General features: G+C 43.0%; 1 protein-coding gene across 1 annotated transcript; it reads left to right on the forward strand.

The window, feature by feature from the left end:
• Positions 1-3,217: 3,217 nt before the first annotated feature.
• LOC119725334 (sodium-dependent glucose transporter 1-like) lies at positions 3,218-18,457 on the forward strand. The gene is made up of 5 exons (XM_038196728.1): positions 3,218-3,374; positions 7,464-7,665; positions 9,583-9,868; positions 11,521-12,492; positions 14,087-18,457. The coding sequence occupies exons 2-5, from the start codon at positions 7,495-7,497 to the stop codon at positions 15,016-15,018; spliced, it is 2,361 nt and encodes a 786-aa protein (XP_038052656.1). The 5' UTR covers positions 3,218-3,374; positions 7,464-7,494; the 3' UTR covers positions 15,019-18,457.
• The last annotated feature ends 1,714 nt before the right edge of the window (positions 18,458-20,171 follow it).

Below are 20,171 nucleotides of genomic sequence, written 5' to 3' on the forward strand. Positions count from 1 at the left end.
GGATTGCTAAGGAATTTCTGTACTGATCAGTTGTAATTTGAGCAAGATGTGCCCAGTAGTTTTTGAGTTAGACAAAAAGTATTAAGGGGGACTTTCTTTTTTGGTTAAGTGTAGTTCTTAATTATAGCCGTTGATTGGATCACCTCTGCGCGTGCGCAGCATGATTTTTCATTTTTGAAAATAACGTTTACAGCTTTGCGCATGATCGACAGTTGGATATCAAAAAACTCACAAAAACCAGTAGGCAAAATCGCCAGTGTCTCCATGAAGGCAACTTTCAAGCATTTTAACTGCGTAGGTTTCAAATACTGAAAAGTAGTGCCCCTCTGTTTATTTATAGTGCCAGAGACACTTTCGAATTCAGAGAACATCGCAGCTCATCACCACACATACCGGTAACTGCACATTAGTGGTAGCCTTGTTGCCATTTTGCAATAGGCTGGGTTCCATGCTAACATTATCGTTGTGATTTTGTATCTAGGGGCGGGAATCAGACCTAGGTTAGTCCTGCATGTAATTTGCATACATTAGGATGAAATCCTCCTAATGTATTCCTAATCTTTTACCCGCTACCGGTCCCTACATTGGAAGGACCGGGATCCAGTCTAAGAAATAGTACACGTCGTATCAATCAACTGCTAACATGTTCATTTTTAGGTTGTGAAAAAGACATTTTACAATTTTACGGCGTCACCAAAGTAGTGAGAGATCAGATGGCAAACCACGAGTAGAAGGAGTAGCATAAAATACTTGTGAGTATTCAAGTAATCATGTTACTCGCCCAGAAGTACATCTGTGAGCGAGTGTTTATTCCTGTGAAATACGTACACAAGATACCAAAGACTGTTGTTTCATTGTTACTTAATATTATAAAAGTTGTATTGCTGGTCCTATTTTTAAGTTTTATTGTGAAAAATAGATTTCTTTTTTCGCAAGTGCTATTTTTTTTTCGAGCCGTGCAAAATTGTTCACTTTTGAATAAGACATTGACCAAAGCAAAATCACCCCAGGTTTTAGTTTATATTGAATTTTATTTTTTAACTACTTGAATTATATAACTTTATACTTTGGTCGCTCTAAATGAGGGGACTAATGCTCATTGTGATTTTTGGCAAGGTATGCACCCCTGTAGTTGGAAAATTGTAACAATTTCGAAATTACTGGGTGCCAGACAATAAGGTTGTTATTTGTTTTTGTAATAAGTATAAAGAATTGTATATAGAGATGGTGAATTTTATATCATGATTAAAACGGAAAATGAACTTTGCAATTTGTAAGCAATGTGGAAAGAGCTTTAGTAGGAAATAAAATGCCATGGCGATATGGTATCATGCATGAAACTCGCTATGTCTTAAAGATTGTTGGTTCCAGTCCAGCCTGCTGTTTGTGTACCAGAGTTGCTGACTCGAGTTATGTGACTTGGACTCGAGTCGGACTCGAATCGCTAATTTTGTGACTTGTGACTTGACTTGTAAATACCAGCTTTGACTTGTGACTTGACTTGGACTTGCAAACAATGACTTGTGACTTGACTTGGGACTGCAAAAAATGACTTGTTACCAACCCAAGTCAGACGCTTCTCGAGCGACCCAATACACTTTAATTAAGCTATTATACTTTTAATTAGCTTTTTCATTCCAGAAAATAGACCTCAGTGACTGAATCCAGTAAAATGAATAGTTCCCACTAGTTTCAAAAGTTTTCAATAAGACTGTCACAACAAACTACAGTTTTCAATGACCAATTGTCTCTTGCTTAATGTATTGGTTGAACAAACTTTGAAAGGAACCTTTCATGAAAAGAAAGCAGGCCTTTGTCAATTGCATGTAAAATACCGGATAGCCTAACCCATTGGTAGGCTTTTAGTATACATGAAAATTGAACAATAAAGTGTTGGTATACTACATGTAATCGAGTGAGTGGAGTCTTTTTTTCACGGTCATCTCAACATTTATTTCTACAATGTAAAGTAAATTTATTAAAATATACAAAGGGCTAATATCCGACAGATTTGTGATAAACTACAAGAATAGTAATTGCAACACATTGAAAAAGGGGAATTAAGGAGGCATGTTCAAAATAACCCGTAAGTTGACGCCAGGTTAATTCTTTTAGCTTTTACAGCTGGACAAAATAATGTGCAACTTGACGTGTTCTTGGACAAAGATACTTGTGACTTGACTTGTTTTTAGACCAAATGACTTGTGACTTGACTTGTGACTGGACCTAATGACTTCTGACTTGACTTGTGACTTGCAAACAATGACTTGCTGCCACCTCTGTTGTGTACCAATGGGAAGACTATGCAAAATGATATTGAAATTGGAGGATTGAGGACTGTTAGAGATAATCGCTATTTGTTTCTCTCAAAAAGGGCCCAATTTCATAGCGCTGCTATAAGCACACGAGAGTCTCCATGTATTTCATGGAGACCATAAGCAGTCTAAGGCCAAAAAAAAAAATAAGTCGGTCTCTGGTCAGCGCGCGCGTCGATTTTAATCATGCGCGTCGCGCGGCCGCGTCAATTACGGAACATTGGTCTGACCAGAGACCGAATTTTTTTTTTTTTTTGGCCTAATGCCGGTAAGTTAAGCCACGATGGACTTGGCGAAAGGCTAAGGGGGTCAAACCCCCTCCCCCTCAAATTCCCCCCCCCCCCCAGCTCTGTCGATTTTTTTTTGTTTCATATAAATTCATTAAAAATATAATGTGAATCCTTCCCCCCCCCCCCCTCCGCTCTGACACCCCAAAATATAAAATATAAAAATGGTATTAATGCACAAAATCGGGACAGAGGCTGTTTGGTTTAGGGGGTATTTGTATTCTGCAAAAGTGTTAATAATCGTCAGATTTGAACGCCCCCATTGAAAGTATGATATCAGCTTGTATGTGAAAATTTAAAGAATTAATACATATTGTTGTTCCCAAGTTACAAACTTGTAATGTTTGTGTGTGTGATATGCAAAAATGTCCAGTTATTCACTGAGCTATATAGGGCCTCAAATTGAAAAAGTCAACCTATATGAGGTATAATCCTTTGATTTTGTTTTCTCCATTTCCTTTTCAAACTTTTCAAAACAAATTCTAAGCTCTTTCTGTCTTTTTAAAAATTTTTTTTATTAAGTTAGGGTTATTATAGTGCTGGGGGGGGGGGGGGGGGAAACAACGGCTTTTCAGTGCGCTGCATGCCGACTGAAATAGCGCCCTCTTAATCCTATTTGGAGTTTACGTTCGGGGGGGTCAAAGGGGATTCCCCTTATCTGACCCGCGATCGCTCGACCATCGACGTGTCACGTTACATACTGCGCATTGCATCAGTACCGTGAAACTTTTCAAACGAGGCCTGTGAATTTTGGTAATTTCGTCCTTCGGTCGTAAGTATAACCGACTTGTTTCACATTTTAGATCCTTTTTATCCTTTGGTTTTTTAGTGTGCAACAGGTAGTACCGATCTGTACTTTGATCACCACTGGATCGTGTGCAATGTTTCCGGACATGCTGGATCATAATGAGGGCTTCCGGAATTCGCGGAAAGCAGTTTTTGTTCAAACTGAGGAAAGATTTCCATATATACGAAGTTCACTCAACACCCTGTGTACAAACCCTATGAGATTGGACTGACAAATTCTAAGTGTTTTCTAAGAAAATGCTTGTATTTTCTCACTGCATGCTCAAATTGACTTTGATGACATGAAATTGCTATCTGGGGGCTAGCCCCACTAGTGTGTGGCCGTCGGTTAGCCCCATAATGTGGCCAGTTTACTGGACTGCCTCCGTAAACATAGGCCACACATCCACATGTACAAAAATCGTGTCGACGGAGACAAATTTTGATTTTCACATTTAGGATTAGTTTGTAGGTTTTTTTTGCTTTAGAAGCATACTCGCCCTCTTTATAGGCTAATCAGAAAGTGCTGCCTTTTTCAGATGTATATTTATCGTGAAATTTCCAGATTCATTTTTACACGTTTGCGTATCAAAATTTCAACATGAAATTTCACAAAAATTAGACATCTGAAAAAGGCAGCACTTTCTGATTAGCCTATAAAGAGGGTGAGTATGCTTCTAAAGCAAAAAAATCCTACAAACTAAGCCTAAATGTGAAAATCAAAATTTGGCTCCGTCGACACGATTTGTGTACATGTGGATGTGTGGCCTATGTTTACGGAGGCAGTCCAGTAAATAGGCCACATTTATGGGGCTAGCCGTCGGTATGCTGCGCTGACCTTGGGTTCAGCGCAGCATATTGACGGCCACACTATCTGGGGGCTTGTTAGTCAATACAGAGGAAAATCAGTGAACTTCGTATATGGAAATCTTTCCAAAACGGAGTATGATATGGACTTCATCCCATAACTTTCTTGAATTAGAAGCCTTCTAATTCTAGAAGTATCATCCCCTGTAGCCCTATAAATGTTGCCAATTTAATGGACTACATCCGTAAATAAAGGCCACACTTGACTTGGATGATGTAACCGAACATTGAGTTTGGGAGTAATTGCAGAATACCCCGCCACTCGGAAATACACCCCTAAAATCACTGGCTACACGGTTGGAGTCACTGGAAAAGAAACAATTCAAGTCCATTGCCAGCTACGCGGCCGCGGATACTAAGTGGGGGTCCATTTATTTGAGAGGGGGTCAGACAAGTCGACCGTTGAGACAACTCGACTCGGGACAAGTCGACCGTTGAGACAACTCGACCGTTGAGACAACTCGACCGTATGTGCGATAAATGGAAAGACAAGTCGACTCGCATGTTTTTGGGCCTAGTTTTTGGGATAGAACCAGGGATTTTGACGGCGGCTGATCGCCGTTTTGGGAGCTATGAACGATCGTTTTTGCCGGGCTTGTGCGCCCACTTATCCCATCCCCGGTCGGTCAACGTGGCCGTACCGTGCACGGTGACATCGTTTGTGCCAGGCCTGTGCGCCCACTTGCCGCGCCATTCAACGTGCCCGCGTGCCGGACCGGGCCGGGCCCGGTCCTCGCGGGCGGTGTGCGCCGGCCCGATGCGACGGCCACCGGACCGGTCTTGCCACAGATTTATGCAACTTTTTCCGCTCCACGTGTATCATTTCCATTAAGTTGAGCTGTCTCAACGGTCGAGTTATCCCGAGTCGAGTTGTCTCAACGGTCGACTTGTCTGACATTCATTTGAGAACGAAGCAACACAAAAGGAATGGGAGTTGCTGACAAAATTCTAAGTCCAAACCAACCACCCTGTTGCCGGCTACGCGGATACGGAGTGGGAGTCCCCTTGAATATGCTTGAGAACGAAGCAACACAAAAGGAATGGGAGTTAATGAAAAAAGTCCAAACCAACTGCGGCTACGCGGGTACGGAGTGGGAGTGCAGTGGAGCATGACGCATAGTACAAAGTAGCGCTGAGAAGGCTTATTGAGGGCAATCAACCGTGACTCCGTAGCCGGCTACGAGGTGGATAGATTGAGTGGCTGGGTATTCTGCAATTGTGCCGAACTTTGTACATTTGTAGAACATGTCAAGTTTTTATTTTCACATTCAGGGAAAGATTTCCATATACGAAGTTCACTCAACACCCTGTGTACAAACCCTATGAGATTGGACTGAAAAATTCTAGGTGTTTTCTAAGAAAATGCTTGTATTTTCTCACTGCTCAAATTGACTTTGATGACATGAAATTGCTATCTGGGGGCTTGTTAGTCAATACAGAGGAAAATTAGTGAACTTCGTATGTGAAAATCTTTTCCACATTCAGATTAGTTTATTTACGCTTTCATGGCTGTAGAAGCACACTCACCCTCTTTAAAGCGATTGCAAATTAATCCCATTTTAAATTTATAGGCCACTATAAAGTTATTTTGTGGCTGTTTTTAGGGGGAAATCTGATATTTTTGTTGTGTCATGCGATGGCGGATAATTGGGCGATCGTGAAGTGTAGGGCCCGGTTCCTGTAACTTATAAGGGAACGAAATCCATTTTAAAATTATTGGACCTACCAAACCAGTTGGCGACATTCTCTATAAACAGGTATGTCATAGAAAGGCACAAACCGCGCACGAAAATCGTGATCTCTACCCCAAGAATCTGTTCAAAATTGCAAAAAGGGTGTCATTTGAATTGAGAAAAGTCTGCTTTTGATTGTAAAGGTGATTTTCGAGCAATAAAAAAACATTTTTGACTCTAATTTGATCAAAACAAAACAGGGGCCCTACATGTACACTTCACGATCGCCGATAATTGAGTAACTTGGACCCAACTTATCACCTTTTTACATTCGGACATGGTCTGGCAATAGTAGGGTCCAAGCTAATCCGTATATGCCGAGCAACACAATTCTGTCATTGAGCCAAAAACCCAACATTGCCCAACAAAAACATCAGATTTCACCCTCAAAACGGCCTTCAAATTACTAGATACGCCACCTGAGGTACAAGTACAAATGTAGACATCGATAATTAAGATGGTTGTACTGAAGTTTACTTACAATCCGGATGAAAAGAGAAATTTCCCGTTCAATTCCGAGAGCTCCCCTCGCGATCGTGAACTCGTTAAATTTCTGACTCACGTTTGAATTGTGATGTGGTCATCATGCCCAGCGTACATTCGATGGTCCCCGTATCCCGAGTGCGATTCCGTTACCGAGCGCCCGCGATACATTGATTATTGTTTATGAGTAGACTGGATCACGTTTGTAAACACAAGTGCATTTACAATTTTAAAGCCACTCAATATTTGTCTTATTTTATACATAGGCCTGACTGACATACATCCTTGTAATTTGATATATTTGAACTTTTATATCAATGCACAATTAGTGGACAATGTCTCTTCCAAACCACCCCTTTCTGAAAATGTTTGAACCCAACTCTGTAATGCTGGCTCTCTGGAACAATATGCGCTATGCGCACACCAGCATGCATTTGCACACCAATACCGTGTCATGGAACAAGAATGATCCTAACTGTTGAAGAGTGTTTCCCATTCCCCATAGGCGAATGGGACTTTTTGAGCCCCGGCGTGAATGGGAGCAATAACGAATGTCACATGATGTGAGTTCCACCAATCGAATGACAAGGATCTGTATGTCGCTAAATAAACCCTACTATCGTCAGACAAGAAACCGGTTGATTTTTGTTCACTCAGCCTTAGGCCAAATAATAAAAAAAAAGTTTGGCCGTCCTGCCTTTCGAAAAAAAGGAAGGAGGAGGCTTTTTTTTTTTCAATTTGGCCGCCAGCTTTTGTTTAAAAAGTGGCCGCCACTTGGACTCAGGAAATGACACGCCAGCTTTATATGGGCTAGATGCAACAGACAAAGAGGGTAAAATAATGTCACTGTTTAAAATTTATCAAATTTTTTTTCAATGAAAAAAAAAAGGAGGCGGCCTCCAAAAAGGAAGCGGGCGGGGACACTAAACCCTTTTTTTTTTACTCGGCCTAGGCAATAAAAAGAAATGAAAATTCATTTATCATTTTGACAGGTTCTAATAGGGAAAAATCAGAGAGTAAACCATGGCTGAATCTGATGAAGACGATGTTCTGTTCTCGACGTCCCGGTCCGGCCAGCAAACCAGGGGGCTTCTGGGTAATGGCGTCAAGAACATAGACGACATCATGAATGGTCCCAAGGAAGACAGACGACTGAAGAAGACCCTGGCACTCTGCGCTGCGTTCCTAGGAGCGGTAGGTTGAGACTAATATAGTTGGGCTACGCCACATGTTATTGCATAAAGCCAGACGCAAACCTTTCAGGGGCCATCGTTCAGAGGTGTGTGCTGAAAATTCGGACCGATCTGACCGTTTGGGTCCGTGCACAAGTACCCCTTCAACGGCTTGAAAAGGAGACTAGGGGGAGACCCAGACTGGTTTCCCGGTTCATCCACTGCGTATTTCAAATGATTCAAAGTTATTGGGGGCGGGGATTAGTCTTGGAGACCATCGGAAGTTTTCGCGCCGACTATGCCTGTCATGACGGTCACGCGGAGACGCTGTTGCTATAGCTTTTGCACATTCAGGAAGTCATCCGTACTGTACAGTAAGTACGTGCACGCTGTGTGTCCCATTTAAGGAGCTCTCAAAAGTGGTTAAAATACGCCCTCTTTTGTTGGCGCACGGAGCCCATACAGGGCGACTGGTTAAAATCAATCATGTTTGGTTTTTTTTGCGTCTGATTTTTACCAGATCTGATTTCACCGGACGCAGTGTTATGTTAATAATCAGATTCACGAAGGAAGTCACATGGTTGTCATCACGTGACTGATCATCATGTGACCGATTAAAGGACGGAATCGGGCATGCATGGCATGTCTGTGGGTAACGTAAGGTAGTTTTTATGCAAATGAGAAGTGTGCCAAAGGTTAACCAATCACAACGCAGATTTTGCCTAGTCGCTTCCATTTTTAAAGAAGGGTGAGTAAGGAAAACGTAAGAGCAAATAACTGTAAGTTCAGATGAAAAATAAGTTCATACCCTCAAATAATTTCTTGAAATACCTTTATAAGTAAAGTTAAAACAAGATAATGTACCGTAAGAACAATAACGTGGTCATGATCTCTTTGAAAAGTAGACTCGCATTTTTTTTTTTAAAATTTGTGCAAGCATCCTGGCGCGTCGACGCATCCGGGTAGCAGCCACGCACGCACTAAAAGGCTGATTGGTTGGAATTTTGCTACCCTTTTGGGGTAGCAAAAATCAAGATTATCAAGAAAAACATAAGAATTTCTCGACAAGTTAGCAAAGGCCCTCGGGGCTTCGCCACTCGCATGTGTGGTCTCCATCTCCAGTCGCTTTGCGTTTTCACCGCTTTGAATGCGGGCAAGTTAAACCACGATGGCCTTGGTGAAAGGCTAGATGGAATAGGGTTAAAGGGATCGCACCATACTTTCAATGGGCACTGTTCAAATCCAAAGATTGTTAACAATATATCACAGAATAATGTCCATATACATGTACCCCCTAACCAAGCTGGCTCTGTCCGTACATGTATTTTGTGCACGGCGGACATTATTACCAACAAAAAAGTTTGGTTGTGGAATTTTTCAAAATTTTGGACAGAGTTGGGTTTTTTTTTTTTTTTTAACCCCCAAACCCACCCCACCCCCCTCTGGATCCACGCCTGCCGTGGAATAAGAGAGCCCATTTGGTTTTCCATTTTGTGGCATACAATATTCTTTTAAAATCACACATACTGAAATTTGTATCCTTGTTGAGACAATTCTTTGTTCTCGTGTACATGTAGTAAAGTTTTCGAGTTTGAAAGTGAAGTTTCAAAATGCTCTTATTTTAACCAGAATTAATTTCCTTGGCTGAAATTTGGGCTTAATATCCCTTTTCTAAAACTCTTCCATTTGTGACGGATCAACATAGCTTGGAAATTCCCAGTTTTTGAGTAAAATCCATATATCTATTTCGTGAAAATCTTGTGGAGACGTATTCATCTATAGAAATTGCCCTGTGTGGAGACGTATACAATCTTTTGTTCCCTATTGTGTGCACGTCTCCAGAGGACACGGTGTATCGGATCACACCTACACGTATTGGCCATGGTATCCACTTCCCGCATCTTGATTTCCCTTCACTTGTTTTCCACCATGCCTGCAGGGCCTGGCCATTGCCGTTCTGGGGCCTACACTGACATCGCTCAAGGAACAGCTGGCCGTCACCTACCCCAAGATCTCCTACGTCTTCGTGGGCCGCAGCGTTGGCTACCTAGCGGGGTCTGTAGTGGGAGGGGTCATGTTTGAGTGGTTCCACCCCTCCCTGCTGATGGCCGTCGCGCTGCTGGCGTCCGGGATCGGGCTGATCGCGGCGCCGTTCTGCAGCGCCCTCTGGAGTCTGGCCACTCTCCTCTCGATGGTGGGGCTGGCCATGGGAGCTCTCGACACAGGTGCGTGCCGTAGACTTAATTTTGTGACATCACATTTATAGTAGCATTTCGTGCCAGTACACTTTTTGTATGAAGAGTAGTCCAACAAACAAAAAAATTTACACTTTTTCAGAGGCCGATTTCTCAAAATTGGGGAGACACGTTGAAATTGCTTTAACCCTAACCTAGCCAGATGCAAGACAGTGCATCAGGTGGAAAAGTCTGGTGCACTTTGATGCACTCAGCTACCAACACCAGTACATAAACGGCCAGTACTGAAACAATGAGAGCTAGTCCCATGGAAACAATGCCACAGTTGTATCCTGCAGCATTCAGTGACCACAGACTCTGAGGCAGTTTGGCTATGAGATTTTTTGACCTGATGGATCTTGCTGCACTGGGCAGGCTTGTCACTTAGACAAATGTTGCATGTTGCTGCGTTAGGCAGGGTTTCTAGCCCAAATACCCTGGAGAGTTAGGGTAAAAATAGTCCTAAACTACAATATCCTGGTGGTACAATGTATCTGGGTGAAAACGGCGTTGAAATTAAAGCTCAAGTTAAGAAATGGCGGCCTTTTGAAGAAAAGTGGTCAAAGACTATTTTGTCCACACATAAGTCTACAAATGTATGGCAGTCATGCATGCTTTATTGATCGGTATGTCCACACAGTCTTTGGGATATAATGCAGTTCTTTGTGCACACAGTGCTATTGTGTTGACCATTTTTCATGCGTGGACAAACTGATTTTTGACCGTCATTCTTTAAATCATCCCCATTTCTTAATTTAGGCTTAATTTTTTTGCGACGTTTTCACCATGTACCACGAAGATGCTGTAGTTTATGAATGTCTTCCAAAACAATTTCAACATGTCTTGCCAATTTCTGAGAAATCTACATTTGAAAAAGTGTAAACCTTTTATTGGACCACTCTGTATTAACCCTAACAATCCCCATCCAGTCAACCTCCAGATGTTTTGTTGGAATCTGTTGGAGTGAGTACTGCACTAGTAAACTGATTATGCTTTACATGGGGTTAGGCAGACCACCAATAATCAGAATTAGATTTGGTGTACAGTTTACCATATGGAGTTGGAATTTGCACTGAGGGTTGTTGTGCGGACCTGACCTGAAACCAATACCGACCAAACCCGAAACCGACTTCGGATACAGTCGGGTCGGTTTTTTCATCATTTCAGTCGGGTCAGGTCGGTTTCGGTTTTAGATACGGAATGTAGGCATGCATTTAAAGCCTAACTTCCTCGCTAACCTGTGAAATAAGCTAACTGTAGTGTAAACACATAATTTTTCGTTAGCCGTAACAGTATTCAACTTTCAGAACATCAAAGTTTTATTGTCATTGGTGTCACTATGGGCTCCGTGCACAAGTACCCCCTCAGTGGTCAGGAAGGGAGAATTGGGGCAGACCACTGAGAGAGACATTCGAACGCATTTCCAACGTTGCCTTATGCCCATGCGAAGACAACAATGAGTGGTGCGTATTTCGCCCCATATGCACGTGAACCAGTACGCTCTCGCGGTGTGTCCAGTTCATGGGGAACTCAAAAGAAGTCAAAAGACATTCTCTTGTTCGCACACAGAGCCAATAAACATACAGTCCTCTTCCAGTTACCAGGAACACATCCTAGAATTTATTTTTCATTATTTCATGCAGGTGCCAATGTGGTTTGTCTGCGGCTCTGGGGTAAGCGGTCGTCCCCCTTCCTTCAAGCCCTACATTTCTGCTTTGCAGTGGGTGCATTTTTGGCCCCCCTCCTCGCTGCCCCATTCATTGCGACGGCAGCCGGTACCACAGCAATGCTGCCCGCATCCAATACAACGCTTGCTACAACCCAAGCTCAATTTCTGACATCCTATACCACAACAGTGGCGCCCACATCCAATACAATGCTTGTTACAACCCACACTAAATTTACAACACAGCTGGAACCCAAAGCGGAACCCGAAGCAGAACCCGAAGCAGAACCCGAAGCAAAACCCGAAGCAGAACCCAAAACGGAACCCGAAGCAGAACCCGAAGCGGAACCCGAAGCGGAACCCGAAGCGGAACCCGATGCGGAACCCGAAGCGGAACCCGAAGCGGAACCGGAAGGGGAACCCGCAGCGGAACCCGCAGCGGAACCGGAAGCGGAACCCGCAGCGGAACCCGCAGCGGAACCCGCAGCGGAACCCGCAGCGGAACCCGCAGCGGAACCCGCAGCGGAACCCGCAGCGGAACCAAAAGCGGAACCAAAAGCGGAACCAAAAGCGGAACCAAAAGCGGAACCAAAAGCGGAACCAAAAGCGGAACCAAAAGCGGAACCAAAAGCGGAACCAAAAGCGGAACCAAAAGCGGAACCAAAAGCGGAACCAAAAGCGGAACCAAAAGCGGAACCAAAAGCGGAACCAAAAGCGGAACCAAAAGCGGAACCAAAAGCGGAACCAAAAGCGGAACCAAAAGCGGAACCAAAAGCGGAACCAAAAGCGGAACCAAAAGCGGAACCAAAAGCGGAACCAAATGGCAATAGGAGGAGAAAACGAGAGCAACAAACTAATCCAGAGGGGAAGGCAGAGTCGACACCAGAAGCAGAATACACACCGGATACTACACCAGAACCAGAACCAGACGCGATTGTAGTTTCTAAAGGTGAGTGATGTGCCTACAATTGACCATCAGACCTCCAAATGGGCAGATCGAGTTATCCCCTCATCCCATTGGTGCAAGGTACACAGTGCAGTTGTTCATGTATGATCATGTATGAAAGAATCGATACCCTTACACAAATTAGGGCTATCTTCTTGATGCTTCCAAATTATGCTTACATGTTGTATTTCCGTTGAACTTTCATTAAAGGGAATATACAACATTTGCAAACATCGAAAAACAAAACTACCAAGTTTTTGCGAAATACCTTAATAGGATGTTGGTAAATGACAGTCTAAAGCATCCTGTAAAATTATGGCACCTGGTATACTGTCATTTTCAAGAAAAGTGGTATTTTTGTATCAATTTCCAACGCTGATCGGCCGATCAGCGTTGGAAACAACTGGCTTTTTTTCAAATACCGGCCCCAATTGACCATTGCACTTGTTTGCAATCGATTACAAACCTATGAACGGGTACGAGCCAGCTAGACTGGTTCCCTGACCTTACAATTCCCCAATGTATGTAAACTGCTCTGTTTCTTCTTATATGGAGTCAGGGAACCAGACTACAGGAAAATGATCGTTTTTCTTGGTTTTTATAGCATTTTCGAACCCAAAACCTTCAAAAAGTCAGTGCATCTATATTTGCTTTATATTTCCAACCCCCCCAATTCCATCCATTTCTGAAAATTACAGCAAAAGCAAATGATGTATATTCCCTTTAATACTTTAATGATGACTCGGCAAAGAGCTCTAGAGGTACCGGTAGTACATGTATGATTAAAATGCACAATGTGGCATTACCTTGCTTGAACTGCCAAATGTATACACACCAAGAAGGAAAATCTTTCTTTGTACCACAATTGATGATTATGATAAAAAAGTTAGTAATGCCGTGCATTTTTCGAATAATTTAGTATCGGATTATTGGAACTTGGAATATTTGTCTGTTGACATCGAGGTAAAAACTTTTCATGAACATAATATAAATCGATCTTTGTTTTTGAGAAAGCCGACTACCATTTTTTGACAGACAACTCAACCGTTGAGACAACTTGACTCGGGACAGCTCGATCATTGAGACAACTCGACTTTGTGGAAAAGTATATACGGTACATATAAACACATGGCGCAAAAACGATATCACCGTGCTGGTCCTTGCACGGTACGGCCACGTCGACCGGGGATTTAAAAGTGCGTGTACGCACAGGCCCGGCAAAAACGATGTCACTGTGCACGGTACGGCCATGTCGACTGGCACGTGGGGGCACAGGCCTGGCAACTCATGTAACTTGCAAGCGGCGATCAATTGTATCCCGTTAAGCAGCACCAACCCAATGATCAAAGCCGAACACGGCAAAAAATCCCCGGTACTATCCAAGGCCCAAAAACATGCGAGTTGACTTGTCTCAAAGGGCGACTTGTCTCAACGGACAACTTGTCTTTCATTTAATGCACATACGAGTTGTCTCAACGGTTGAGTTGTCTCAACAGTCGAATTGTCCCGAGTGGAGTTGTCTCAACGGTCGACTTGTCTGATCCCCTTGTGACTGATCCCCTCACAAGGTAGTCTCTGCATTGCACATTTCTTGCAGGTGAACCTGTGCCTTCAGGCCAGTTTCGAAATGTTTACATCATCATCGGCGTCGTCAACATGCTGGTGTCCGGGACTTTCTTCTACTTCTTCTGCACGTCTCCGGTCAAGCCCCCACCGCCGACTTCCGGACAGGCCAGTGACGGGCAGACTAAGAACAAGGACTTCAAGGTCACCGTTCTGGTCCTGATGTTCTTTTTCTACTTCCTGTACGTCGGGGCGGAGGTCAGCTTCGGTGGCTACATCTTCACCTTCGCCACGCAGTGCAGTCTGGAATTCGACGAGGCTGCCGCGTCCTTGTTGAACGCTGCCTTCTGGGGAGCCTTCGCCACGGGCCGGGGGCTGTCCATCTGCCTTGCCAGCGTGGTTTCACCGCTGGTCATGCTGATCCTTGACATGGCGGGATGCCTGCTGTCTTCAGCCGTCTTGTCCTGGTACGGGGACACCAGCGGCACAGTGCTGTGGATCGGAACGATGGTGCTAGGCCTGTCCATGGCGTCCCTGTTCCCAGCCGGCATCTCCTGGTTGGAGTCCTACTACAAGGTGACCGGGAGCATGGCCACTATCCTCGTCGTGGGCTCGGCCTTCGGCGAGATGGTCTTCCCCATGCTGATCGGGCTGATGCTGCGTCAACCGGACGGCGATGGCGAGATCCTGAACTCTGGCTTCCTGCAGACGGGCCCCATCGGCCTGATGTACTTCATGCTCGCAACATCGGGCCTGACTGGGATCATCTTCGCCGTCATGCAGTACCTGGCTATGCAGCACGGGGTGAAGCAGACGTCGCCGGGGATGTCCAACCCGGCCCAAGACATCAAGGAAGGAGTGCATGAAGCCATCGATATGAAGGATCTCTTCCCTAAGGGAAATGCCAAGCAGAGCACCAAGATCATGGTCCCCAAACCTCTACGCGCCAAGAAACATAACGAGTGAACGTGACGCAATTATTAGTTACAAGTTGGGGTGTATCGGCTCAAGGGTCAATTTCGTCACCGTTTTCACGAACTGACACGCGGGCACTTTGCGCGCGCGCACCTCGTGAAGTTGCGAGTTGTGCGTATGATTGTTTACACGAACTGACACGCAAGCACTGTGGTGGAAATAAAAATCACAGAAAATGCTTCCGCGCGATTTTACTCAATCCAAGTACTTGTGCGGTTATAGAAATCATTCAACTTATGAATCTGTTAACCGGTGAAACGCAATCTCGACTTTAATACAGATGCTTAGCTAATTAGAAATTTGCAATAGATAAGTCCGGTTTCAGTTCGTGAAAACAAAAATAACGACTCTAGATAGACTTTAAGTGTCAGTTCACAAAAAGCAATATTGCACAGTACTAACGGTGCACGCGTAACCAAAAAAAACGCGGGAACATTCGGGTGTCAGTTCGTGGAGTCGGTGACAAATTTAAGGGGGCGGTTTGGTTGGCTTGTCCCTCCCCTCCCACCGGAGAATCCAGGGGAATGAGGGGGGAGGTGACGGGGTCATGGCCCCCTCAACATCTGTCACTTTTTTAATAAAATCAGAAGAGGAGGGACGATCCCTTCTTTTTTTTTAAATTGATGCTTCTCAACCCTTTTCCTTCTACGGATTTGTGAAATTTTAATTGAAAAAAAACCAAAGAAATGGGGGAAAAAGAGCAAAAAAGCACCCGTCGTGTGTCAAATGAAATCAACTCCCACCTCCTCCCCACTTTCCCTGTCTGAAATATTTTCATACAATGTTGTCAATCGTTTTATCGCTTGAGGGCCTCACACATAGTTTGAACGCAAGAGGTAGTTATGGCAGCATCATGTGTCCATTTGTTGTATTCATATTGTTTTTCACATGATGTGCAGAGAGCAATTTTAAGGCTCTGCTAACCACAGAATTCCGTTTTTCATTGTAAGCTTTTTTGTACAGGAGCACGCAAAATCTGAGTTTAGCAAAATTTAGTGTACAAAAATTCCATAGGGTTGTCTAAGGGGCGTGGCTAACTCGCAAGCGGCAAGGCCAACTCGCAAGCGGCAATACGTCAGTGGACCAATCCGGTAAGCTCCGCCCAGTGCGCACATGGGCAAATTAACACGTGCGCATTAAATTCCGCGCACATCATACGCGCGTGCACGTATGTCGGACTTTAGTGCACGCACGTTGGTCATAAATCACGGCTGTGATTGGTCAGAACACCATGGGGCGATGCCTACTGGATCGGTCCATTCGGCCCTGAGCTGATGAGCTTGTCATTGCATAAAATAAAATGTGCTAACAAAAATCAAGAACAGAGAAAAATTCTAACATGTCTAAGGCAGCTTATTATTCAGACTACATGTATTATAGCAAATTGATCTGCAATGTATTATGTTTTACTCAGAAATTTTTTTTTCCCAGTTATCTGATCTTTGATTTATCTATATCTAGGTTTAACAGAGAAAAGTGAAAGCCAAGTTAGTATTCTCGATTTTTGTGTAAATATCTATGATATGGCCTTTGTATATATCAGTGATTTTGCCCATATGGTGTGATTTGGCATGGGTCAATGATTGTGGCTCCTGGCAGTGATTTATTGGCCCGTGGATCAGTGATTTGATGATCTGAGCAAGTGATTTGGCTGAAGTCGGTGATTTTGCCCACATGTCATTCATGTTGCCTGTTTGTGATCTGGCATAGATCAGTGATTTGATTCAGTCAGTGATTTGAAAGTGATTTTGCCCATTTATGTAATTGATGCAGCCTATATATAGTTGGCTTAATATGCCATTGAGTTTACCCATAACATTCGTTATTTTGGCCTTGGCATTAGCCAGTGGTTTGGCCTGTAATGGCCATTTGGCATAAGTCGGTGATTTGGCCTGTGTCAGCCATTCGGCATAAACCAGTCAGTGACTTAATTGGCCTGTGCCAGCTAATTTGTTCAAGTTGAAGATTTATGACCTGTGTCGGCCATTTGGCCCATACCAATGATTTCGCCTATGCCATTGAGTTTTACCCATGACACAGTCATTTGGCCTTAGCATTAGCTAGTAATTTGGCCTGTGTCGGCCATTTGTCCTATATCGGTGATTTGGCCTGCGTCAGCCATTTGGCCCATATCAGTGATTTGGCCGGCGTTGGCCATTTTGCCCATAACAGTGATTTGGCCTGCGTCAGCCATTTTGCCCCTATCCGTGATTTGGCCTGTGTCAGCCATTTTGCCCATATCAGTGATTTGGCCTGTGTCTGTCAATGACAAAAAAAGCGAATACATGTACATGTACATTATATATCTGTTGCAACGGCCATTTTCTAACATAAACAAAAACCACACAGCATAGTTTGTACATAACCAGTACCATTACTTCTTTTAAAAAAAAATATTATGAAAGAAAAAGCAAAGAGTTAATTAAGCAGACTAATACGGTAGTCACAATTAGTGCTTGTTATGATGCTGGGAAATTATTTTGGTGCTCATCTTTATATGTAACAATTACGCCACTCAATTCAGTACGCACACATGTGAAATTTGATGTCGCATGAAATCTGGTGTCATATGAAATTTGGTGTCATATGAAATTTGGTGTCATATGAAATCTTGACTCTTATGAAATCTGGACTCTCATGAAATCTGGTCTCTGTTACCTCATGTGGATGCTCACCCTCACAAGTGGGCTATCACTGTTATTATGTTCACGCAAAGACATGTATGCGTAATACAACCAACAAGGCCATATTTCATAGATTCCAAATTTCACATTACACCGGGTCGTGTGTTAAGATATATCCAATGGAAACTCAAAAGAAATTGAATCATGCCAGCTATAAATAGTGCTAGGATTTAAATCTGGGTTTTTAAAAAAATTTAAATCTGGTTTGAATTGGGGTCTACCCGATGTTCCCCAACCCTAACCCTAATCCTAAAGATTTCGGGGAACATTGGTATTGGGGAACACAGGTATTGGGGAACATCGGGTAGACCCCTTGAATAATTTCCTAATAAAAGTCTACTAATTGTTTGTCACAGGCTGGAGAAACAACTGGAACATTCAACAATTTGCTCCATGGTCTCTGATTGTAACTGCATTCACTTGCTAGTGGTCTTCTTGGTATATGAATAGCCTGTCCAATCAACTTATCATAGAATTCCCATCTATTTTTTTTTTACATTTGTACAGCTCTGGAGTGTTTTTGTAAAGGCCCAGTGGGCATTGAATCCTGCAAACTATACCCAGTCATTGGGAGGACATTGCATGTGGCACCTCACTCGTCACTTTTTGTTGACATGACTGTGAGCTGGATGAGAACTTCCAGTGAAATCAGATAACCGTTATTCAGTTTGAAAAAAGTTAGGATAACCGGATTTTGAAATCTCTGATTTCTCTCACCACTACCAACTCATGGCAGAGGGGATAAGTGAAAATCTAAATTACTTGATGAATATTTTCAATAAATGTTAGAATTTTATGATGACACCGTGGCACAATATCACGTGAATGCGAATGGATGCGATCTTTGTTACCGACTTTCAATAATTGAAGTCTTTATTTCCAAAATGCCATAACCGCCATTTTGTTACCTTTCAGAATCCTGCTCTCTCGTGGTAGTCTGAGTATCACCCGTTACCCACAGAGCCAAGTCTCCTGTATAACGTCTGATATGACAAAGCATGCAGATTTATGCGATCTCGCGCCTCAGCCAATCGGAGTCGACTTTACTAAATCCTAATGTCATTTCATTCCCAAATCAGGACTAATGGTTTGATTGGTCAATTCAAATGCAGTATTTTGTAATAACAGCCAGGCGCTTATCACGTAACATGATACAGAGCCCGTGACACAGGGTTTTTTTATCGGGTGAATGACATAGAAAGCGCCCGCTGATTGGTCACAATCCAGAGGTCAAGATGCGGTTGTTTTGCCTAATTAATCGACGAATCTGTTCATATGTACCGTGGTTTTCGCCACGGTCTTTTACATAGACTACTCTCATGGCTGCCCGAAGTAAGTCTCAATGGCTATTGAGGTAAACACAATTTGAGAATACAATATTGCGAAATGTAAAGTTTTTCGCGAAGAAAAAATTAAGACACCGCTGCGACATTGCTGTTATTCTTTAAAGTTTTATAACTCTGCAAATTGTGCACTTTTTTTCAAATGGATATATCGCTGTTTGGAAATAAACTCTTCAATTTTTGGAATATTTTATTGTTTCGATTTGCCCACCCGAACAAGTTTAATGATTTGTATCATGTTTGATAATGGAAAGACGGAACAACTGTTTCTTCACACATCATGTTTCAATGATGTGCGGGCAATTCATTTTGAGATTTTGAGTGTTCTTTTGAAGATTGAAAGAACTATGTATTTGTAGTTGTGTACTGTAGAAAGGATTTAAAAACGCAGTCTAACTGCAGATGCTTGTGATTTATGTAAATTTTTATATTTGGGAGTTGAAGTTTTCTTATAAACAGAGAATATTAAAATGAAAAGCGTGTTATTGTTTCTCTAAAAACGTTGACGTTATAAGTTGGAGCGGTTTCTTTTCCGAGTGTAACAGCAGACATTTTATTTACAAGATTGTGTGAAAATTTCCATTTCTCAAGTACACAGGCTATATATCATTTTGTGTTGTGGCCATCTTTATTTTTTTCCCATTTAAATCAACGTTACCAAAGCGAGGCTGGAGAAAAAATAGTCTGTTTCCTTTTTGCACAAAAAAAAATATTATTCAGTATTGTTATTAGATACAGGGAACATGACTGAAATGGTGGCAGCCTGATAGAGGTCTATTCCCTTACGGAAAAGCAAGCTTGTATTAAGCTGGTAACTAGATTTGAAGCTTGCCGCAAGCTTGCATCACATTGCGCATTTGCAAGCTAGAAATGCTTGCACAGATGTGAGGCAAGCTTGCACAAAATTATATAATGTACGCTTGCAGCAAGCTTGCGCATGTACTTGCAAGCTTGTGCATGTACTTGCAAGCTTGCGCATGTACCTGCAAGCTTGCGCATGTACCTGCAAGCATGCGCATGTACTTGCAAGCTTGAGCATGTACTTGCAAGCTTGAGCATGTACTTGCAAGCTTGAGCATGTACTTGCAAGCTTGAGCATGTACTTGCAAGCTTGAGC

Source organism: Patiria miniata, unplaced genomic scaffold, assembly GCF_015706575.1.
Source record: "Patiria miniata isolate m_02_andy unplaced genomic scaffold, ASM1570657v1 HiC_scaffold_19, whole genome shotgun sequence".
Taxonomy (NCBI): Eukaryota; Metazoa; Echinodermata; class Asteroidea; order Valvatida; family Asterinidae; genus Patiria; species Patiria miniata.

What these genes read in the sequence shown, in the direction of transcription:
- LOC119725334 (XM_038196728.1), top strand. Translation starts at nt 7,495, where the DNA reads ATGGCTGAATCTGATGAAGACGATGTTCTGTTCTCGACGTCCCGGTCC. An exon ending in GCGCTGCGTTCCTAGGAGCG is followed by an intron (nt 7,666 to 9,582) that starts GTAGGTTGAGAC and finishes CCATGCCTGCAG; the next exon opens with GGCCTGGCCATTGCCGTTCT. An exon ending in CATGGGAGCTCTCGACACAG is followed by an intron (nt 9,869 to 11,520) that starts GTGCGTGCCGTA and finishes TATTTCATGCAG; the next exon opens with GTGCCAATGTGGTTTGTCTG.